At 42.2% G+C, this 22,051-nt stretch overlaps 2 protein-coding genes across 2 annotated transcripts in view; one reads left to right on the forward strand and one right to left on the reverse strand.

Moving 5' to 3' along the window:
• Positions 1-537: 537 nt before the first annotated feature.
• Positions 538-20,883, reverse strand: LOC128097071 (translation initiation factor IF-2-like). The gene is made up of 7 exons (XM_052717243.1): positions 20,856-20,883; positions 19,520-19,634; positions 18,869-18,990; positions 11,846-12,124; positions 11,685-11,746; positions 10,647-11,355; positions 538-3,656 (listed from the first exon to the last, which is right to left on the reverse strand). Exons 1-7 carry the CDS (start codon positions 20,881-20,883, stop codon positions 3,505-3,507), a joined length of 1,467 nt encoding a protein of 488 aa, XP_052573203.1. The 3' UTR covers positions 538-3,504.
• The window catches only part of Runx1t1 (RUNX1 partner transcriptional co-repressor 1), a 145,652-nt gene continuing 142,608 nt past the window's right edge, over positions 19,008-22,051 (forward strand). The window contains 1 exon segment of the mRNA XM_052718383.1: positions 19,008-19,194. The gene's annotated coding sequence lies outside the window, so the exon portion shown is untranslated.

Raw genomic sequence — 22,051 nt, forward strand, 5'->3', positions numbered from 1 at the left:
CACTGTGTAGCTAAGGCTGGCTTTAAACTCCTCATCATCCTGCTGAAGCCTCTGAAACATTGCAGAACTAAGATACCACGCCTAACTTTGGGTGGCGGATGTTTCTTTCCCACTCGCCAGTTCCCAAATAAGTGAGACAGAGACTTAATTTTAATTACAAATGCTCAGCCAATAGCTCAGCCTTGTTACTAGCTAACTCTTATATGTAAATTAACCCCTATTTCTTATCTATGCTTTGCCATGTGGCTTGGTGCCTTTTCTTAGTACCATCTTGCCCATCTTGCTTCTCCCTGAAACTGCTGGAGACTCCAGACTGCCCTTCTTCCTCCCGGCATTCTCAGTTTGGCTCTCCCACCTAGCCTTTTCCTGCCCAGCTATTGGCCAGTCAGTTTCTTTATTAAACCAATCACAGCGACATATATTCACACAGTGTAAAGGAGTATTCTACAAACTTTGCTACCAGTTTTTGTCCCTAGCCTGTCAAACTAGGTCCTTGTCACCGCCCAGAATTGAATCAACAGAGAACTGACCACCAACGAGCTGTGAAGGGGAATTGTATTATTGCATTATTGTCAGGGAAAACTCACAAACCAACTTCTCAACTCTTGGGAATTGTGTGGTTCCCAAAATCGGGGGGAAGAGAGTAGCTTTTCTGGGACTAGGTGGGGATTTTTGAGGAGTTTAGGTACATCTTCTTTTCTGCTTCTTTCATGGCCCCTTGAAGAAGTTCTACAGTAATTGTCCACTATAATGCCCTGGAAGAAAAGCACTTCCACTCAGCAGGGAAGTAGAGTATAACAGACTGTCTGGCAGTCACTCTGGCAGCCATCTTTGATCCAACCAGTGTTTCTTACCGGAAGAGGAACCTTCAGCGTGTAGGCATCCCCAGAACAGATTAGGGTGGGTGGAGATCCAGCGAGGTCACCTAGGCACTACAGATGGCAACAAACACTTTGAGCATGGTTTGCCTGTTTCTTGACAGCTCCCTTCCAAGTTCCGGCAGATTCTGTGTCTCTAGGTGCTAAGTTTTCTGACCCCACAGAGTGCAGTTAGATTTAGGTTTCAACTCATGGTTCTTTGCCATTTGATTCCAAGAGCACTTGTCTTAGAATTAGACCTTAGTTGCTTGAGCTTGGAGAGAGGCACCTTCAAGTTTTTCTGCCTTTCAATTTACCTTGAGGTGTTTGAGAAAAGAGAAACATGATTTTCATTGTTGTTTATCTCCCCAGCATCCAGACATTTGTGTGGTTCCTTCTGGAGGGGCAGGGTTACACTAATTAAGCCAAACCTGGGTTCAGCTCCCTAGGGCAGAATAGCTCCTCTCCCACCACTGGTTTTCAGAATGAACGGGATAACATTTAGGAAGTACTGCTTAGAATAGAGACTAGCACATAACATGCAGTTTGGTAAGAGGCAGCACTCATCCCTTTGGCAGACAATGCCATCCTTTCAGCAAGGCGTGAGGATTTGAGTGAATTTGAGTGGAGTGAGGTTGAGGATTGCTGGAGGCCGACATAATTTAGGCAAGAAAAACTTGAGTGATCACCAGAGTGAATGGAATATGAATGCTTCTTCATATTTGTCCAGTAGGAATACTTAACCAACATGCACACCCCATAGGATTAGTACTCAGTAGGCTGACATAGGAGGATTGCCTCAAGTTCAAGAACCCGTCTCAAAACAAAAACAAAAGCAAAACAAAAGGGACTAAGAGTTTTCCTGTGGGCAATACAGTAGAATCTGAATGGGAAATGTGGTCAGATGCTCCAATACCTACCGAGCGAGGGAACGGGGACCAGAGGTAATTTATTACAGAGAACCCCATATACATATGGTAGGCATACCTGGTGACACACTTGGCTTTATCATTATTCTTTGAGCCTTGAACAATTTAATACACTGGCTCATACTTTTATATAAAATGCATAAAAGCTACAATCAACAATTGTCTGTCGCTCATGGCATCCATCTTTCTAAAAAAAAAATGCTGCTATTTTTAAAGAATTCTCTGGCAAAACTGTGTTTCTGAAACTAAAAATCTGAAACTATATTAACAGACAAAAGGGGGCTTTAATTGGGTACCTATCAGATGCCACTATCTAAATGAATTTTCGACTCTATTAAAATAACAATGATTTAAACTTCAAAGCAAACCCTGCCCAGCTGTTTACCCTGCTGCCCTAAGTATGCCTGTAAGATAGCTAGATCTTTTTTAGGCGTCTGTTAGTGAGCTTAATCTGTCTTTGTTCTTCTCAGGAATCTTGATGCATAAAGAACAGGGATGCTTTGAATCATCTTTCTAACATGGTCTCATTTTATACCTGTGCGAAGAAATGTCTAATTCTGAAGGGTACACGTAGATGAGACTCAGTGAATGCAAGGATGTTAAGAGGTTGGGGGAAATTGGAATACCACAAAGCTCTGGGGGAATTATGGAATATTTATGAAAATATGTGGTGCATTTTTGAAATGCAGATGTCTCTGGAGCTGGAAATGTAATCAGAGGAATGAAAACTGTCTTTAATAAATCTTCTTAATTAAAATCTATTGTTCAGAAAAAATATAAATCCTCCTCCAGTATTAGAAATGGTAGCAAGAGGTAGAACAGCATAGATCCAACAGAAGGCAGCAACAATGGTGATTAAGAGCCCTGGATACAGCACTCTTTTTTGAGCTAAATAAGCAGCATTTTGGTAGACCAGACATAAATTATTTACCATTATGGCACACAACAAGGTGAAAAAAATGGTGGTTTGTAGCACAAAAATATATATCCAATCACAGATGAAAAGAGAGAGCATGGTACACCCTTGTCATATCACATGAACTTATTTTGTTTTCAATTGCAAGGGCCTGTTCAAAGGACTGAGAAACAAATGACAAAAAATAACATAGCATAGCCTTCCTCTCAATATTCCTGTCTCTCTGAGAACCAAATAGAATGCTTAAAAATGAAAATACCTACATAATTGCATTCATGAAAAGAATATAAATGTCCCCCTTCTATTTATTCTTCAGCTGTCACTGGTTTTAAAGTCACTGTATCTTTCTAGGAAGCCAGTGTCTGGTGGCACAATTGTCATAACATCAATAGGGTGAAGTAAACTGCTTTTGTAAGTAGGCTAGCTGAGGCCAGCAGAGGCTGAGTTCTCTCTTACATAGTACAGGGAACATCATCTCTGGCTGAGGATGCTCGTTTTACCCCTTCAAGGACTGGAGATTCGGAGTGTCTGGTGATCTTGTAGAAGGAAGTTGTAATAAATTTCAGACCTTGGAATCATCAATATATAATGCTTTTGCTTGATTACACGTTGTATATGGAAGATGTCTCTAGTCACATACTAGGCAAATAATGTCTTAGTCCAGGGATAGTTATCACAAATGATCTAACCATTCTGCAGCCATCCCCCATGGGGTTCAACAGTTGAAGAGTCTCCATGTCTTGTTTCTAACTTGCCAGTGCTGTTTAGATAACCAGCTCTGTGAGCGTTTACGTTGTTCCTGTCAGTTCTCAATTGCAGGTGCCTGGGCAGCAGGTGGGGAGTTCAGAGACATACTCATGCATGGACATACTTTTCTCTGGTCATACTTGCAGGGTTCTGTGTAGCATTCTGGGGATTGTATGAATACAAAAATGCTGTGGGCCTTTGTGCAAACTGTGAAAACAAAAAGGAAGAAAGCAGGGTCTTTGCAATGTCTCCCACAACTCATGAGCTTTGTTCCTGATAAGTGGAGCAGCCAGCCCATTGGCACTTTCTAAACTCACTCTGGAAATGCGGAATCTCAGGCCACAGACTAAGCCCACTGACTCACAGTTTGCATTTGAACATAATCCCCAGGTTCTGAGTATTCATTTAAAAGAGTGTCTGAGACACTGTTCCTAAATAACACATTTGTTTTCTATTTAAAATATCTGGAGAGATGGCCCAGCAGTTAAAAGCATTTACTGCTCTCCCAGAGTGTATGAGTTAGGTTCCCAGCATTCACATCAGGGGGCTCACCATCTTCAACTCCATCTCTGACACCTACCACAGGCACCTACAACTCATGAACACATACCCACATGCGGATATACACCCACTTAAACATAACTAAAAATAATTTCTAAAAATTCTGCTTTCCTTGAAGTACATGAACACTACAAAAAAGTGTGTCATATAGCTATCTTGTGAAAATATCATATAGGAACATTTACTCAAAAATAAAAATTTCAGCTAGATGTGATGGCTCATACCTATGATTCTAATATATTTTTTAATTGAATATGTAAGGCATATTTCAATGACTGTATTTCTTCAGAAATTAGGATGAGTCAAAAATTTATATTTTGTAGAATTTGTGTCCACTCAAGGAATGTAGGTGCAATTGAAGGGTTTGTAGGGTTTACTGGATGGATGGTATAACTGACCTGTGATTTTATTGGTGCTTAACCTGAAGGGTACAATGACTAAGGATCATCTAAAAGATGACAGATGTGATTTGGGGGAGAAGCTTGGAAAAGAAGCCCCAGCTGACCAAAATGTGCATTCTACGCTGCAGTTGGACAATCAATCTTCTGTTAAGTCTTAGTCCTACTGGAAAAGAGAAGTTTGAAAAGGTGAGAACTGTGTAAAACAACTTCACTCTGGACAATACGAACACCGACCGGGTCTGTATTTGCGACAGATTTGTTGTCTAAAGATGCTTTCTCGTCCTACTGCGAGCTGTGAGTCAGGGGATGGTGTTTCCTCCTAAAATGCACTACAGTATCCTGCCTGAAAACAGTCTCAGGAGGCGATGTAAGTTCAGCAAATGGCATGCTCTGTGCTGCCCATTGATTGTTCTAGAGCATAAGTGGGAATAAGTCAACTAAAATACTGTTGCTTGTGCATCTATCTGTAAAAGAATAAAACACACACAGACCCAGATACTCTGCCTTGAATAATAATGAAAATATTAATCTCCAAATACAACTGATTCTTCATTAAGTATAAACATGTTGAAATCATCCAGTTATCATGTAAGTTATCAATGATACAGTAATTGTTTTTTAAGATTTAATTTATTATTTTATTTTTGTGTACACATCAGTTTATGTGGGTACCTAGGGAGGTCAGGAGGTGTTAAATCCTTCAGATCTGAAGTTATAGGCATTTGTGAACTGCCTAATGTGGGTGCTGGGAACAAACCAGACCACAGTCCTCTGACAAAGCTGTAAGGCTTTAAACTGCTGAGCCATCCTTCCCACCCTAGCATTATAATAATTAAATGAAAGGAGAGTGCACTGTTTACAAATTAAACAGCTTGTCAATCTTTGCTGGACAGAGATGTTTCTACTAAATGCATGTTTCTATTACCGTAAGAGAGGAGAAGGAAAGAGTTGTTTCATTTCTGAGATCTAGCTTCGTTGAAGTTGAGGTATATCATATTTTAAAAACATTTCTAGCTTATTGCAGAACATGACTGGATTTTTAGTGGAAAAGTTTAAAATATCTTGTTAAACTAAAGAATTTTAGGCTTAGTTGACACAATTAGAATATATATATGTATATATTAGAATATATGTATGTATATACACTATATATATTCACATCAAATCCATCATGTCAGGAAACACTGACATAAATACATAAAAACACAGATTATCTTTCTCTCCACATTTTATTCATTTAAAAGCTCAGTAGTATCAGAACTCTTAGCTTTCTTAATGTTGAGTTGTAGTAATATATTGTGTCCCCCAATACATTGTGCATCCTAATAAAGTTTATCTAAGAATCAGAGGAAAAAGTCAGTCACTAGAGTAAACATATAGGTTAGTCAATGGTAGCACATGCCTTTAATCCTAGCATCCGGGAGGCAGAGATCCAGCTGGATCTCTGTGAGTTCAAGGCTACACTGGTAACAGAGTCAGGCATGGTGGCATATGCCTTAAATTCCAACATTAGCTAACCATAGAGGTCTGGAGGTCTGTACAGATAGACAGGAAGTGATATAGCTGGGCGGAGAGAGGAAATGAGGTAGCAGAACAGAAAGGCATATAGGCGTGGGTAGACAGGAAGTAGTTCTCATTGGAGAAGTGACATGGGTAGTATGTGCCACATGTAGAAGAATTCATCTGAATAGAAACATTTTTTTTGTTTTGTTTTTTCGAGACAGGGTTTCTCTGTGTAGCTTTGTGCCTTTCCTGGAACTCACTCTGTAGCCCAGGTTGACCTCGAACTCACAGAGTTCCAGCTGGCTCTGCTTCCCGAGTGCTGGGATTAAAGGCATGCGCCACCACTGCCCAGCTGAAACATTTTAAACTTTCATTTGTCATTCAAAAATATTTCTTGAGCACCTACTATGTACCAAGTACTGTGCAATAAACAAAACAAAGACATTTGTCTTTGTGTAATTAAAGCACCGTGATGTACACAGTTAAGGATTGCATGAACAGTATAAGCACCAATTTAAAATATATGGCAAAAGATGAGTAACTTCATGGGGCAGAGTCAGTGAAGAATACGGAACATGGAACTTCAGTGGGGATGTCATATAACTTTATTTTGGCTTAGACTACTTCAAAACTCAACTTTCCAGTTTAAGTGAAAAACATGAACAAGATACTTTACTTACTATCATTATTTTATGTGACTCAGCTTGGAAAGGTCATGGAGGCTAATCACTAGATTACAGATGGCTATATATAAGCATACATGTGTATGTCGAGAACAGGTTGTGTGTAATTGTGTGTATGTGTACATGTGCCTGCTTCATTTTGTGTGGAAATGCAGGCAGAACTGCAGCAGCTGATGGGAAACATTTCAATGTTTAAATGGCAAAACTTTTTTTTTTTGAGTCAAGGTCTCACTATGTCATTCTGGCTCTCCCGGAACATAGACCAGGCTAGCTCTGAGCTCATGGAGCTCTGCCAGCCTCTGCCTCCCATGCGCTGCGATGAAAGGGGTGCAGGACCATGCCCAGTGGCAGGCTTGTTTTTAAAGAAACATCGATATGAGTTATTCTGCAAAACTCTTCAAAACTCAGGCGATTTGTTTGTTTTATAAATTAAAAATGTGATTGGAATTTTGCAACTTTGGTGTTTTTGAATATGAGCTAGTTTTAAAGTGTTATAGAGAAATGCACGTGACTACATTAATACATAGGAACACAATAATCAAACTCATTGTCTATAGGACTGCAGCTAACACAGGCTGAAATGGTTATTTTGTTGGAGGGGATGGTGGGAGCCAATTTTTTGCTTGTTTGTTTGGCTTCTACATTTTCGACTTAAAATAATGCTTATGCTAAAAGTTCCCAAACATCTAATGTATTTTTACTCAACAGTGTCCCTTGAACTAAGTTTATGTGGCCGAACTGTTTTGGAATAAAATAAACCATCTCTGATCTTGTTCTTCTTTCTACTACATCTGAAATAAAACATTGAACAAGTTATATAACACAATCATGACCATTTGGAATAAAATGTGTCCACAGAGAGCCCCCAAAGCGAATGACATGAAATCTTTCAGCGGAAGCTGGGGGAACCGCAAGTAGTGGCTAAGTGTAGACTTATGCAAACTTAATTATGGCTTGCCATTCGTCCTGTTTATCATATTCTGTTTTTCACAAATGCAACAATAAATATTTTTTGTTAGAAGCAACTAATGTGGTAATTATGGATTTTCCTCAACCCAGGCAAACAGGAGGACTTTCTCGAGGAATAGAAAAATCACAGCTTGGAAGTCATTTAAGCTTTAAGATCTGTAAGAAGGAATTTTAAAAGTGCTAATTAAATACTTGTTAACATTCTGTATAGGAATTCCTTTTTGTGAGAGGTGAATCACAAGTCTCTAAAGAAGGTAATAAGCCCTCCTCAGAAATTTGTATAGAAAACCCTGCTTCTTTTTTTTAAGGGATGGTTTAAGGGAAAACAAAAAGCATCCTTAGGCAGCATTTCTGAAAAAAAAAATAAACATGTAAATGGAAAGAACTCAGTACCTTTATAACCAAGAAAATGTAATGATGTAAGAAACAAATTTTCAATGAGAGAAGAAATTTGTCAGCAAAGATTTTTTTCAGTTCTGCATATTATTTTATGATTGGTTTGTTAATCTAATGGTTGTGTTATAGAGGGTGGTGTCTATCTTTCTGAGTTATTCCCTCTTCTTAATTTTTTATTGTTGTTTTGTTCTTGCTTAGTAAACTAGTGTTGAATATACAGAGACCTGATTCCTCCTGCTTGTGTCCTGATAGGAGGGTTTCTTCCTGCCTGTCTCCTTAGATTGGCTGGAAAGAATGTATCAATAAATGAAGGAATCTTCCATTGTGTTTTAGATACTACATCACATGTGCACCCCTTGGCAAGGCTACAGTAACCAAATATATTAGAGACTTACTCTGTTTTCAGGTGATTCCCTCTCCCACCACACTCCAGCCTTATCCAGCTACTGCTCTCCTATCCACCTAATATGTCTTATTTTCCTACGCTGCAGTTCAGCATCACCTCGAGTTACCTGCATAGCTACTCTTTGCTACAGATCGAGGAATTAGGAAGTAATTCAAGGATAAACCCTAAAGAATAATATCTCTATATTTTATAGAATTCAGGTCTTTCAAAGGGGTGGCAAGTGGGATTAAGGAATGCTCAGAGTAATTCTTTCCCCATCAGCTCAGGAATGTATGTCTTTAGCTTCTGTTAGTAGAATTTTTTTTAACCTTAGATCTAATGATACATTCTAGTAGAAATCCAACTCAAGTAGAAGACTTTTTCTAAAAAGAAATATAAACAATAATCTATTCTTTTTTTTTTTTTAAATACGACTGGCAAAAGGAAGACCCTGCAAAGTTGGTGGAAATCTATAGAGCATGCTTTGTGCATGACAAATGCAGTCTGATTCCCTGCAAGTGGCTTTCCTTTGATTTACAAGTTCAAAGTTTCCATTATAATTTCATATTTACACAGGCACAGCTTATAGAAAGGGAAAAAAAGGCCATAATTTGTACATTTTACCCCTGGCCCTGCTCAGACATTTTTATATATTTTATGTGAAAGTATTACTGATTTATTTTAGTTTTAAATATAAAAATACAACTTAAGAAGTTACATTATTTTACAAGAATCATTCCTGAGTCACACCCCACTTTATTAATTTTAAATAAGGATGAGTATATAACTGTAGAATCCAAATAATTCATTTTCATCTTGGAGGACAGAAGAGAATGGAAAGAATAGGGCAACAGAGTATCGACTTGTTTCTGTCTCCCCTAAGAATACATAGTAAGCTTTGACATAATTTCCCACAGATATGAATCACACTAACTTGTAGATAAAATTTTATATTTTAAGATTACTAATGCTGTTAAGATCTGTAAATGTGGTGGTGTGTGTGTGTGAGGGGGGACCAGACCCTAATGTACAAGTTACTACATGTACATGCCTTGAGAAAATGGGAGAGTTACATGAAGAGCACCATAATATTCAGTACTAAGGCAATGTTATAATTCATTAATTCATTATAATTCATTAGACAAACGTCCCAAGGAGAGGGCAGAATGTACAATGAGTGTTTTCTGGAAATGAATTACTAAAAGTGAGTAGAGTATGCAAAGACTTCAGCATTGGAGGCCCCGCTGGGCTTAAAAGGGTATGTGGGGGAGGCTTTCACCCACCGTTAAATATTTGAAACGCCACTTTAAAAAATAAAACCACGAATGTCTCATCAGTTCTTATGGCATCAGGCTGACTCTGACTTGAATGCATTTTTCCCTCTTTGCGAAGATGAGATTTTTAAAACATGCACCCAGGACATTTTACATTGATTTAGGCCAGTTGGAGAAAACACGGTTCAGTGTAGGATTTCAAACTGTTCCACTGAATACAATAACATTTGCAGTCGTGGCACCGTTCCATAATAATTTTAAAAGATTTCATTTTACTTATCATTGCAAGCCATTATCTGATCATATTTGACCTACATATTCATATTTTCATTACCATTCAAGCTCATTTTTGCTCTGTACAATTTGTCAGCACTCTTCGCGGAGATATTATTTATTTATTCTGGAAATATCTGGAATTCTTTCACCCTACGTTTTCCTTAGGGACCCTGTCCCTCCTTCTAAAGTATTGATATTAATATCTGGGGGAGGGGAACACATTCAATAAAAAGCGAGAGAGAGAAAGAAAGAGGTTTCTCTTAATGGTACACTACAGGAGAAGTAGAAAAACAAAGGGGGAAAAGAAATGATAATTGTTTTCTCTAAGGCTATTATCTAATGCGAAAGCAAATAGTCAGTCTGGAAATCAGCTAACAGAAGGGGATTAGAGAGCTCTGAGAGTGGCTTGATTTCTAGCAGAGCTGTCTCTGCAGCCAGGGATGAGACCCAGGCAGGGCAGCTAGGAGCGCTCCAGATGGCCAGGGAAAGTGGTCGTCTTGGGTTACTGCAGGGCACTGGGGCCACCAACACATCCCGACCCGGGGAAAGCATCCTTAGGGAGCCAGCCCCACATCCAGCCAGGACCAGAGAGGGCGAGGCCGGGAGCCAGGCCTCCGGCCGGCCAGCGCACCCCTGCGAGCCCGGTCTGCCCATTGTTAACATATACTTGACCTTCGTGACCCCCGCACGACACAGATGTCTCCCACCTTCACCGCCCCCCAGTCGCCCCCCCCCCCCCGCCCCCGCACCTGGTCGCGGCCGCGCCGCCGCCTCCCTCCCGAGCGGTCGCGGCGCCCCCCGGGTGCGGGTGCGCGCCGCAGCCGGCCTGGTGCGGGCGCTGTGGGCGCTGTGGGCGCTGTGCGCTGCGCGCGGCGCTCCTGCTCCCCGGCGGACGCCCGGACGCCCTGCAGATAAATGCAGTCGCCTTCCTCGAGAGCGAGCGAGGGCGGGCGAAGCGGACGCAGACGCCGCCTGTGACAGTGGCAATCCCCTGCGCCCCACATCACATTTGTCTGCCACAGCAGCAACAACAGAGGAGCGGAGGGAGGGAGGGAGCGAGGCGGGAGGAGGGGAGCTGAGCTCGGCGCGCGCCGGGCTCCGCGTCGCAGGCTGCGTCTGGCTGGCGTCCGCCACCCCGGGCTCTTCGCCCCGCAGCTCGCTGTGCGCGGCGGCCGCCGGTGCTCGGCAAAGACCAGGCGGCCTCCGGGGGAGCGCGCGTGGGCGAGTGGCCGCGGACACTCTGGCCCCGCGAGGGAAGCGACGCCGCGCCTTGGTCCTTTGGCCCCGCGGGCCGCCACCGACCGCAGGAAGTTTTATTTGCAGCTGGGAGCCCGCGGCGGATGGTGGGACTCTCCGGCCCTGTGCAGTGTAAGTGCCTCCGGGCGGGCTGGGCCGGCGGGCGGGCGGGCCAGCGGGCCAGCGGGCCAGCGGGTGGCGGGGACCGGCCTCGGGCTGGTACTGTTAATTACTATTCCGATGACCGTCAGCTTCGTTTGGTTTAATTCGACCGAGAGGCTCTGAACTTGATACTCAACTAGAGTAGGAGGACTGCGTAGCAGGGCAAAGAAGAACATCGCGGTTTTTGGAGTCCGCGATGACACTGAACTTCGTGGACAAGCCAAGGCAGCATTTCCCCTCTTTTTTTAACATTAGATTCCACGCACTCTTTTTTTATTTTTATTTTTTCATCAAAGGAGATTAGAAAGATGAGCGTGTCTCCTTCGACTAACGACTAAACAACTAACTGGTCAAGGTGCCCACGGTGTGTTTGGCAGGTGGCTCCACACCCGCACCGTGGGTTTTCGAAACTGGAAGCAAAAGGTTGGTTCTCTTGGTGGACACCTTAGTTCTAGGAGCAAGAGGAAGAGTCCTAACTTAGTACTGTGCTGTCACTTGGGTGGGCGTCCTCTTAGTTGCACCCCGGCTCGCGTGACAACTTTCTCCTTACCCTTGGGTTTCTTGGGGGTGCTTTGATGGAAGGCATCGACAAAGACGCTCAGGCAGCTTCTCTGAACCAAGTCTCCTGCCAGAGGCAAGTCCTGAGCTTCGCAGCCGGTGACACCTGGGCAGCATCGCCTCTGCGGTACCTCAGTGCGCGGCTGGCCCAGCGGTCCTGGCCCTCCAGGGTGCCCCCATCGCAGCCCCGACCCGGTTACGCTCGCCTGTTTTGAGCCCAGAGCAGAACGTAGTGCCCAGTAGCTCCCGCCCGGCGGAATCCAGACCCGAGCTGCAGCGGGGAGAATTTATTACGTTTTGCAGAAATCCTTCAGGGAAAGTTCCTGGGGCTAGCGGATTCCCGGGACCCGCGGTTCACCATCCTCAAGGCGGATCTAGAAGGTCCAGGTCGGTTGGCACATCTACACCCGCTCCCCGGGCGGACCTTTGGCTGCCCAGGGTGATTTAAGCAAATACGGTTAGGTAGGCATAAGGTACTTAAACCCAGTTTTTGAACCTGCTTTTCCTTTTCTTTTCTTTTTTTTTTTTTTTTTTTTTTTTTTTTTTTTTTTTTTTTTGGTAAGGTCAGTTAAGCTTTGGAAAAGTTTTGAGTGTTTTGATTATGGGCAGTAGGATGTGAACCAGGACTGTTACTAAAAATAGCTACAGCTACGTTCCCTCCCCCTCTTCCCCCTAGGCTGTTACAGCTTGGAGGATTTTGCCAGAGTCTTGGAACTCTCGGCCTTCTTCGCCCCTTGCAAAGAGTAGAGGAGAAATCGTTTGAATTTAGGTTTCCTTTAGGACTGGGCACCACAAATCCCAGCGTGCCCCAGAGTGACTGGTGCTTCCTGGGAAAATGCACAGAAAGAAGCTTGAAAGGAATTATCTAGTATTCCCTGGGAAGAGCCAAGGAGTGAGGACCAGGGGGCTGGAGAGGCCACTCCAGACCAACTTCATGTGCTTGATGTAACTCGGAGCCCTCTTGAATTTTTAACTTCGATTCCCTTAATTAATCTGCCCAGGGCCTGTATATAAATGGCTGTCCACAGCTGCTGCAAATTGATTTATCTCCTGATAAAGGTCGGGCTGCTGACCAAAGCATTCTTTATACCTTCTGTGTGAACTCAAAAGTGTTTTACAGGATTTCCCCCTCCTAGTCTCTTTTTCAACATCTGTACGATTTTTAAGTGCACTCAGTGGCTCTTATTATCACCCCTCCTTTGCACAGAACTGAAGTAGAGCTGGGTCTATGCCCAGGGAGTCCACACTCCCCAGAATACAAATGGACCAGCTTCTCGGTGATGAACGGTTTGTTAATCTTGGGGGCTCCTTTTAGTTTATTGCAGCCCTTTGCCTTGACCACGCAAGTGTTGAACTTCCCTGCTCACACAATTCCTTAGAAAGGATCCGCACACACCATTGTTTCTTCAGCCTCCAGAGCCTCAGTTTTGGTGTTTATGTCAGTTCTAATGTGTCTAAACAAAAACACATTCCCACTGCTATGTATTTCCCCCATATTAGTTCTTAAAGTGCTGTCTAGTTTTAGCACTATGGTGACTGTCAACGAAGAGGGAGAGATGGCTATGTGGTTTCATTTTCTTTTTACTATTGTTTTTAAAAGAGAGGTTCAAAAGTCTCACATGATGTTAACTAGAATCTTAGTTTGATCCAGGTTGGTTTTTTTTTTTTTTTTAATTTTCCAACCAGGATGAGTGTTCAAAAAGTCGAACTCTCCCCTTATCTTACTGCATTTTGCATGTGATGTTTTATTAATTTATTCTTTAAAAGACAGAATCCCAATAAAATCACCAAGGAATCATTCTGGGCACACAGAAATTGGGTTTTAGCTGAACCTATGCTTAGAGAAGAACTTCATATTAAATATATTTATTTAACCATTAATTACAAACCATGTAGACGACAGCCCCTTTATTTGAAAAACTAGATATTGTGTGGGAGAATTTCAGTATGTGATTTTGCTGGTGTCTGGTTCTCATCTGATAAAAGCAGCAGACAGAGCACCTGGATTGTTTTTTCTCCAATATTTAGACAACTCCAAGCAGACCAGAAGCCTTTGAGATGATATTTTTCTTTGTTGACTAAGTCTCTTTCACCACCAGTGCCTGCTAATGACAATGACTCGATTTTTAAAATGGTCTTTGAAAGGACTTTCCTAATAAGTGTTCTACCTTCAGTGCAGTGGAAGCTGCACTATTAAGTGGCAAGTTCCAGGAAATAGCAGGACAGCATCCTCTGAGCTACAGACCACTGCTTTGTAATACTTATCCAATCCTTCTTTTCTGAAAGAAGGGAAGCATTGCCCTTGATGTTAGGAGCAGCAATGAGATTTCTCATCGAGGTGTTAGCCTAAATATTTTTGGGTAAACTCTACAAATTGTAAAGAACCTCACAAATGTCAGGTGCCGTTATAATTTATTTTATTGTAAAATAGAGGCTTATCTACTCCCTCCCTTCTTTTTTAAACATTGAAAAGGGATCACGAGAAAGAAATGCTTCCATTAAGAATGCTGGTCAGTGGTTGTCAGTTTAGGACATTCTTCACTGTCAAATCCTGTTTCTCACTTCTTTGATATGAACATCAGCTGACAGGCCCTGAATGCAAAGCCTTCTTCATTGAGGTTTTATGCAGGCAACATGGCCCTTCATAGCAAAGCAGTCTGAAAAATTGGCACCTGCACAATTTGCATGTGAAAAAAACCAAGTCAGTTGCATTTTGCTGGAGTCTATTACTGTAAGTTCTGTAAGTGGGAAAGGCTATTTATTTGTTGATGTTTGGGCATTGAAAGGTTCTTTATTATATAGGTGCTTTATTCATCATTTTGGGATCTTTGGTCTTTATTGATAGCAAAAGCAGGACAAATTGAGCTTTTGGTTCGTAGAAGTTATTTACTGTGAGATGGAGTCATTTAAACTGTGAACTTACAAAAGTCATTTCAATTCAGTTAAAATTTTTAAATTGCCTTGGAAGAAGGTTTTAAGAATAATCTATTAAAAGTTAAGTACATGCATACAGTTAGGGTAGCAGGAGTATCAGGTGAAAACAATCTAGCATTTTAATAGTTAGGGACTTCATTACCAACTCCGAAGTCCCCAAGAATATAGACAAACATTTCAAACTTCTAAACTTCAGGGGGGGGGGGGAAATGCTGGTTCCCCTCATTTTGCTTGTTAAATTGTATTGGTCACCTGTATGACCTGTGCAAAACTGCATTTGCCCCTCTTTGTATAAACCAACAAATAAATGTTAAATCAACTATAAAAACCTTTGTGAACCTCAGACTATTGTCCACCAAAAGGGACATTTTATCCAGAGTAAGCTATTTATTATTACCTAGAGAGACACCTTCCAAGTTCACCCTTTTACAGCCATTAATATAAGAGTTCCTAAATAATGTTTAAAGAACAGTGAACATTTTATTAAAGCAAACATTAGTTCAGTTTAATGGAGGTAATTGTAAACGATAAGACAGAGCGGGTTATCTCTGTGCTGTCTAAACACAAGGAGCCACTTTGCACCATTTCCAGTAGCCATCTGTAGAAGAGAAGGGTTTGCACCTGTCTGTCCACACTAATTATAGATTAAGGGCAAAAGGAATGAAATTCAAGGAGGTTTTCGGCTAATGAAATCCATACTGATTTTATTGTAAATGTGTTTATGTAAAGAGGATGATAGTTGAGTTATGAGTAAATAAATTGCTATGTAGCTGCTAGGCACTTGGTTCTGGAGCACAATTCTGCTGCATTAACCTTTGGTATTGAAAAAATAAAGACGATAACTTGGACATGGGTGGTAGGTAGTCTTTGTTTGGCATCCATAGTTACAAGTTAGTAACAGCAGTGGGCTCAGCAGCTTCGAAATGGGCAGTAACGCAGCTTAAACGCCAGAAATGTTTTCATGTTCCGAAATGCAGATGGAGGGAGGTCTTGTGTTAACTTATACACAGAAAGAGTTTTTTAAAAACTGGAAAGCTTTTTTCCCTTTTCTGCATTTTCAGCTTCACCTCCATGAGAAATTAAAGACAAATGACTGAGGAATGCATCCTTCAATGAAAGGTCACACGAATGTCTACCACATCTGTTTATAGTAATTATGAACATAATTAACATAAGAATTACAAATGAAATAATGACAAGCTGAGCAATGAGATATTATGCCATAATGGTCATATGCTGGAATTCTCACATTATAACACACTAGACTTCACATACTCAAAGAAAGAAAGAAAATGCTAGATTTTATCTGAATTAATGTTTCAAAACTTATCTGCCTGGGGCAGATGGACTCCTTGCTTTTACAAGAAGGTAACCTATTATTAAGAAAAGAACTCACTGAAATTAAAATCTTGATTCAGCTTGGTCGTTAAGTTGTCTGTAATTATAGGTACCACTTTCTGTTGGGTACTCAGTCCATGATAATAATTCCTGATTACTATATTGCTTTGGGTTTTGTTTTGATTTTCTTGAGACAAGATCTCATTCTGTAGCCCAGGCTAGCCTAGAATTTACTATAGGGTGCAGGCTGGCCTGGAACTCATAGTGATCCTCCTGCATCAGTCCCCTGAGCATTGAGATTACAGAGGAAGGGGGGAGGTCACCACACTGAGCTTGTGTGTGTGTGTGTGTGTGTGTGTGTGTGTGTGTGTGTGTATGTGTGTAGCACACAAAGTGGTAGAAACACTGTACTTTCAGAAAACAAGAACACCCATGCATTAGTTGCCCTGCAGTTTTCATTGTGCCTAGTCTTTGGGATACCTTTTGGGGAAAAATAAGTCTGTTCTGAGGTTAAAGGCGGTATTTCATTTTTATGCATGTGTTAATTGCACAAGATAATGGGTTTGATGGTGACATTTCTGTGCACATGCCTCTAGTCCATTTTTGTTAGCACATTGTAACAGAGAATGTAATGGGAGAAAGAAAATCAGTGTGCATTTGTGTGTTGTATTCCCTGCCCCCCCCCTTCCTGAGTTGCATTGGATTTCAAGGTGTTTGTATACAGTCTGTGCCCAAACAGATCTAACTGCAGTGACTGCTGCTGGCTACCAGGAATGCAGTTTTCTGTCAGAGTGAGAGAGAAGGTGAAAGGACACCCTTTACAAGAGCTAAAGGGGTATTCTGGAAATCTGTTATTAAATTTAAACCATGTAGGGATGACAGATTTTCACCATGCAGAGCTCACTTGCTTCTGTCATGTAACCTGCCAAGTGGGTTTACTTCCTGCCCCAGCACTCCTCACTAACGACTGAACCTGGTCACTTTGTGAAGATTTATGGAGAAATATTACCTTGTTCTTGTGCAGTGATACTGAGAGGCTTTCCACATTATTGGATTACTGGAGGATTGTAGCAGAACCCCTTTTATCTGGCATTCATTCTGTGACAAGATTTTCACACATGCCCTTCCCCCACTATGCCTAGCTTTCTTCACTTTGTGTTACCTATCAAATTTCCCTTGATTCTTTTCTTGGGGCATGAGTGTGTGTGTGTATGTGTGTGTGTGTGTGTGTGTGTGTGTGTGTGTGTGTGTGTGTGTGTGTGCGTGCGCACAAGGCATCCATTGCACAGAAGACCAGTTTTGTTGTTTTAGGCTAGGTGATTTGGAAGGCACTTGATGAAACAAAGCCTCTCTTAAAATATGTCTCTGGTTTTCTCTGTCTCAACTCATTAACCCCGTTCCTGCCCCATTTTTTCGCTTTTTACTGACTTTTCTTGTATAGACTATTTTATGACCCCAAGTTCACAGCAGCTGTGGCTGCAGTGTACGCCAGGCCAGTCTGTGGTTTATTGAACTCTCTCTCCATAGTACAGGAAAGGCTTAACCAAGCTTCAGTGCCTAGAAACACAACACAGCCAAACACTCCCCTCCCCCAATAAGAAGACCTCCTTTGCTGCATTATCCGCACTCCATTAAGGATCTGATCAGATGTTCAGATTGTCTGATGGGTGCATTTAAAAGTGAAAAGGGGCTCCCTAGGGACTACTCAGGTGTATCCCCCTCCTGACCCTGCTGGGGCGGAGGAGGATGAACTCTGGCCGGCTGGCAGAGCTTGTTCTGATTGATTCTCAGGCTCTGGGTGGGTGAAGAGCTGTAAGCCAGCTCAAGCCAAGATTGATTGCCTCAATTTCGAATTCCCACCTCCCAAACAGACTCTCAGATGTACACAGAAGGAAGCTCCTACCCCAACACGACTTCTGGAGGTGGAGCAGGTGTCTGAGTCACCTGTAGCCACCAATCACAAGTGGTCCTCCTTATCACAACGATGCTGACTGCCCTGAATCTTCAGCTAGGACACACTCAAAGCCTGGAAAGAGAGGGATGGGTGTGTGTGTGTGGGGGGGGGGGGGCTCTTTTGTATCTCCCTGTATCTCCGTGTGTGTGGGGTGAGTGGGGGCTGGGCTTTAGTATATGGGGGGTCAACAGAGAGACAACTCCCACAGGAGCTCGTCCTGGCAGACTGTAGAACTGCTGTATGGGCACAGTAGATTTGTTTTGCAAATTTTGTGTCTTTGGATGGAGGTGAAGTGGTGAAAGTGTCACTGTCAAAACCACCGAGAGCGCTCTTGATCCCGCTGACCTTGACAGAACCTCTAATGTTAGAGGATCCACGGGGTTGGCAAATCCAAATATTTGGGAGGTGGGGCTGATTCGGGGGCGCAGGTTACCCGGCAGCCCTGATTGCCACCACCTCCCAGCCTCTCTGGGTAGCTGTCCTCATGCTCCGACCCCATCCCAGGCCGGTCCCCGCCCCTGAATCCCTTCCCTGTCTCCCCTCCTGCCAGCATCTCTTCCCTCCCTCTCTTCCCTCTCTCTCCCACTTTTCCTCCCGCTCCCCTCCGTCTCGCACGCACCCTCTGTTTATTTTCCTGCCTCCATCTGGGCCCTGCTGATATTGTAATCACCCTGATGCACGTTGGCTCCTCTCCTCTCCCTCCCGCGCGCACACACTCACTCACACACAATGTGCCATCCCGACCAGCCCTTTACTTCTGATAAGCTCCGATGTGTGTTTAATGAATACAAAGCGGCGGTGTGGGGGCCGCGCGGCCGGCCGCCTCGCGCGCTCGCCGCCGGAAGGTAATCTCCGCGGCCGGGCTGGGGGCGGCGGGGCGGGGCGCGGCGTGGGGGCGGCCCCCCAGCGATCTGGAGCAGATAAGAGCCAGGGAAGTGAAGATGTAACCTGTTATCGGGCGCTCCTCTTAGCTGCCAGAGGGAATTTACATTTAAAGATTACAGAGGGAGAGAGAGAGGATCTGCCTTTTGTTGTGCGGGGTGAGGAGGAGGCAGCGGCCCTGGCCTCCGCGCTATCTCCCATCACCTCAGCTATCCAGACGGGGACTCACGGAGGTGAGATTACGGAGGGCCTTATCTTTAATTGGGTTTAGTGTTGCCAGCCTGAATAGGTTTAAAGAGACTCGATAAAGGGGGAACAATAGATTATTTGTTGATCGGACGCTGGAACCCTCAGATGTAGAAGAGAGAGGAAGAACTCTTAACAACTTGATTAGCTCTATTTTATTTTGATTTTGAGGTGACAGGGTCTCTCTTGGTAAAAGGAGGAAGGACTAGGGAACTTAGGTGCGATTTGAGTGATTTGCAATGTTTTATTCCCCATGCATGCTTGCTTTTCCAGCACTTCTGCGCCTGCCTTATTTTAAAGGTGCTTTCTCACCTTTTCTCTTTAGGGTTGATAAAGTGAGGGAAGGGCAGAGGCTTTGGGGATTGCTCATCTGTATTTGGTTTTGTGTGGCTTGGTTTGAACAGGTGATTAATTGATGCTTTAGGTCCTAGAAGGAGTGTGAAAAGCCAATGAAGACCACTTTTAATATGGAAGGAGGAGAATGGTAGATTATGGTTCAACTCAGGCTAGAAGGGCGAGCATCATTCTAGGTGTGGTAGAGAGATTGTATTTTGTATTTGAACCATGCCATCTTTTGCTTGAAGTCAGTGTGGGGGGAAAAGAAGCAAATTGTCACTTGACTCGTGAATGTATTTTTAAAAAATCGTGTAAACTTTAGAAGGTTCTTAAAATGAATAAAAGTAGACAAAATGATTGCTTTTGCCTCCTACACACAGTTGAGATGGGTGTTCTCATAGGTACCTAGATATGAGCCAGTAACTAAAAGCCCAATTAAAATTTGTTTAAAGCCAGAGGGGCATGTTTCCTTGTTGACAGCGGCAGATCGATTGGGGAAGACAATAAGTCCCATTATTTTACTTCCATTGACTGAACATATTGACATTACAGGTTTGCTGTTGCCCCAGTGAGCATGACAAAACACTGACATTCACAGACCAACTGGTCAGAGTGGTGCAAAGATTACAGCATGTCCCCTCTGCCTTCAGGTTACCTTATCACTCAGGCAGAAGGGGGAAGGCTAGCCTGCAGGTCTTCAGAAGGAGCAGAGCATTTTTGGTTAAGGAACTGTCAGATAGCATGTCTTGGGAATATCAATCATTTCTCCAGAATTGAATATTACATAGAAATGTATATTTATTCAAACATCTTGGGGGCAGCAACCTAGTCAGCAATCTTGAGTATTTCATATAAGAGAACACCCATTTCCAAGATATCCCTTTACCCTCTCTGGAAATAATTACAGTAGGTGGCCAGTTGTGTTTGGGTGATTCCACTGTGCTCCAGTCTAGGGTTCTTACACAGCTAAGTCTGTGTCTTAGAAAAAGTGTTTAGAGTTTCTCCAGACATAGCGCCTGACTCTGACTTCTCTACAGTTTCTTTTGGTGGGTGAAACAGGAAATGGATGATGGGATGTGACTCCCTCAAGCTCAGGTGTGTCCATTGACAGTGATCTGAATATATATGACTTCCAAGCAGATGCTGACAAAATATAATTTGCTGTCTTATTGTCATCTGGCATTTTACACAGTTTGCATTTTACACACTATGCATAGAATACATAATAAAATTAAGTATTAGGTGGACACTGAGTCCAAGAAATTTGAACCACACCAAAAGTAGTTATGAGATAAAGCCAAAAGAGACTAACCATAGTTTTTAAAAAGTTCGATGGCCATGACTTATACATAGTATATAGTGACGGCTGCCGTGAAGCTGGGAACCAGTGCCCTTTGTGACATTTTAAAACAAAACTAGTCTTTTAGACCATTTCCATGAAAATGTTAGGTTTCCATTTGATCAGCAGGTGCTGTTGAGATGAAAGCCATGTGTAAATTTTCAGAAGGCTAAAAGTGTCAATTCAGAAAAGGAAAGTGATAAGAGAAAATGCAATCAGTTTTCCTGTTTTCAATTTGTGCAGGATTTGAAGAGCCGTTTTGTTGAACTGCTACATCTGCTCCAATATGAATATTGAACTACTTCCACTAAAAATAACAACCTATAATTTGGAAGCTACTGCAGCCTTTTGTTAATGTGAGTGGGTTATTTAAAAACAAAACAAAAAAAATAAAAATAAAAAAAAACAATTTTCTATTCTGACAGTCTCCTGCCTAATGTGCATTTACATTTGCATTGCATTTTCCTCAGCAGATAAATGGTGTGATGCAATTAGGGCCTCATCTCGTTTGGCTATGAAAAGAGGTTTCCATAGGTGAAAATCCTGGTAATATAAAAAGGCATTGCACAAAACAAAATTAATTTTTAAATAGTCTTTTAAAATATGCTTATTTAAAGTGAGGTATTATTCCTTACATTCTCTAATACTACAATTTTTAACTTACTGGCCACTACTGTGAGAAAGTTAACATGATTTCATTGCATACTGAGCAGTCTGTAATGTATTTCACCTTTAATACACCTTCAAATGTAAGTTTAAGCTAATCAGGGATATTTTACCGAACAGAGCTTTCAAATAATTTTTTTTCATGCTTAAATAAAATGATTAAATTATGCTTGAGTGCCTGCATACAAAGGCTTTGGCCTCTATAGTACTGCTAATCAAATAAGTTTTATGGACCACATTAGAGGAAAAATTAGATGCATTTTACTAGTGACATTTCTAGGAAAGACATGTTCTTTAACTAATTAAAAAGAAAACTCCAGATTGTATTTAAAATAATCATAATAAAAAGTCCTTCATCATTATAATGAGAGTGTGAGTGGTGACACTGTCTACAGGTAACAAAGGCACAGAAATGTAAGGGAGTAAGAAGATATGTGGATAGGTTAGATATTGATTCAATCATTGATTGCACTTGGCTTGACTTGTGGCTAAAGTCATTTGTC

This window comes from Peromyscus californicus, unplaced genomic scaffold, assembly GCF_007827085.1.
Source record: "Peromyscus californicus insignis strain IS unplaced genomic scaffold, ASM782708v3 Scaffold_5__1_contigs__length_169319896, whole genome shotgun sequence".
NCBI lineage: Eukaryota > Metazoa > Chordata > Mammalia > Rodentia > Cricetidae > Peromyscus > Peromyscus californicus.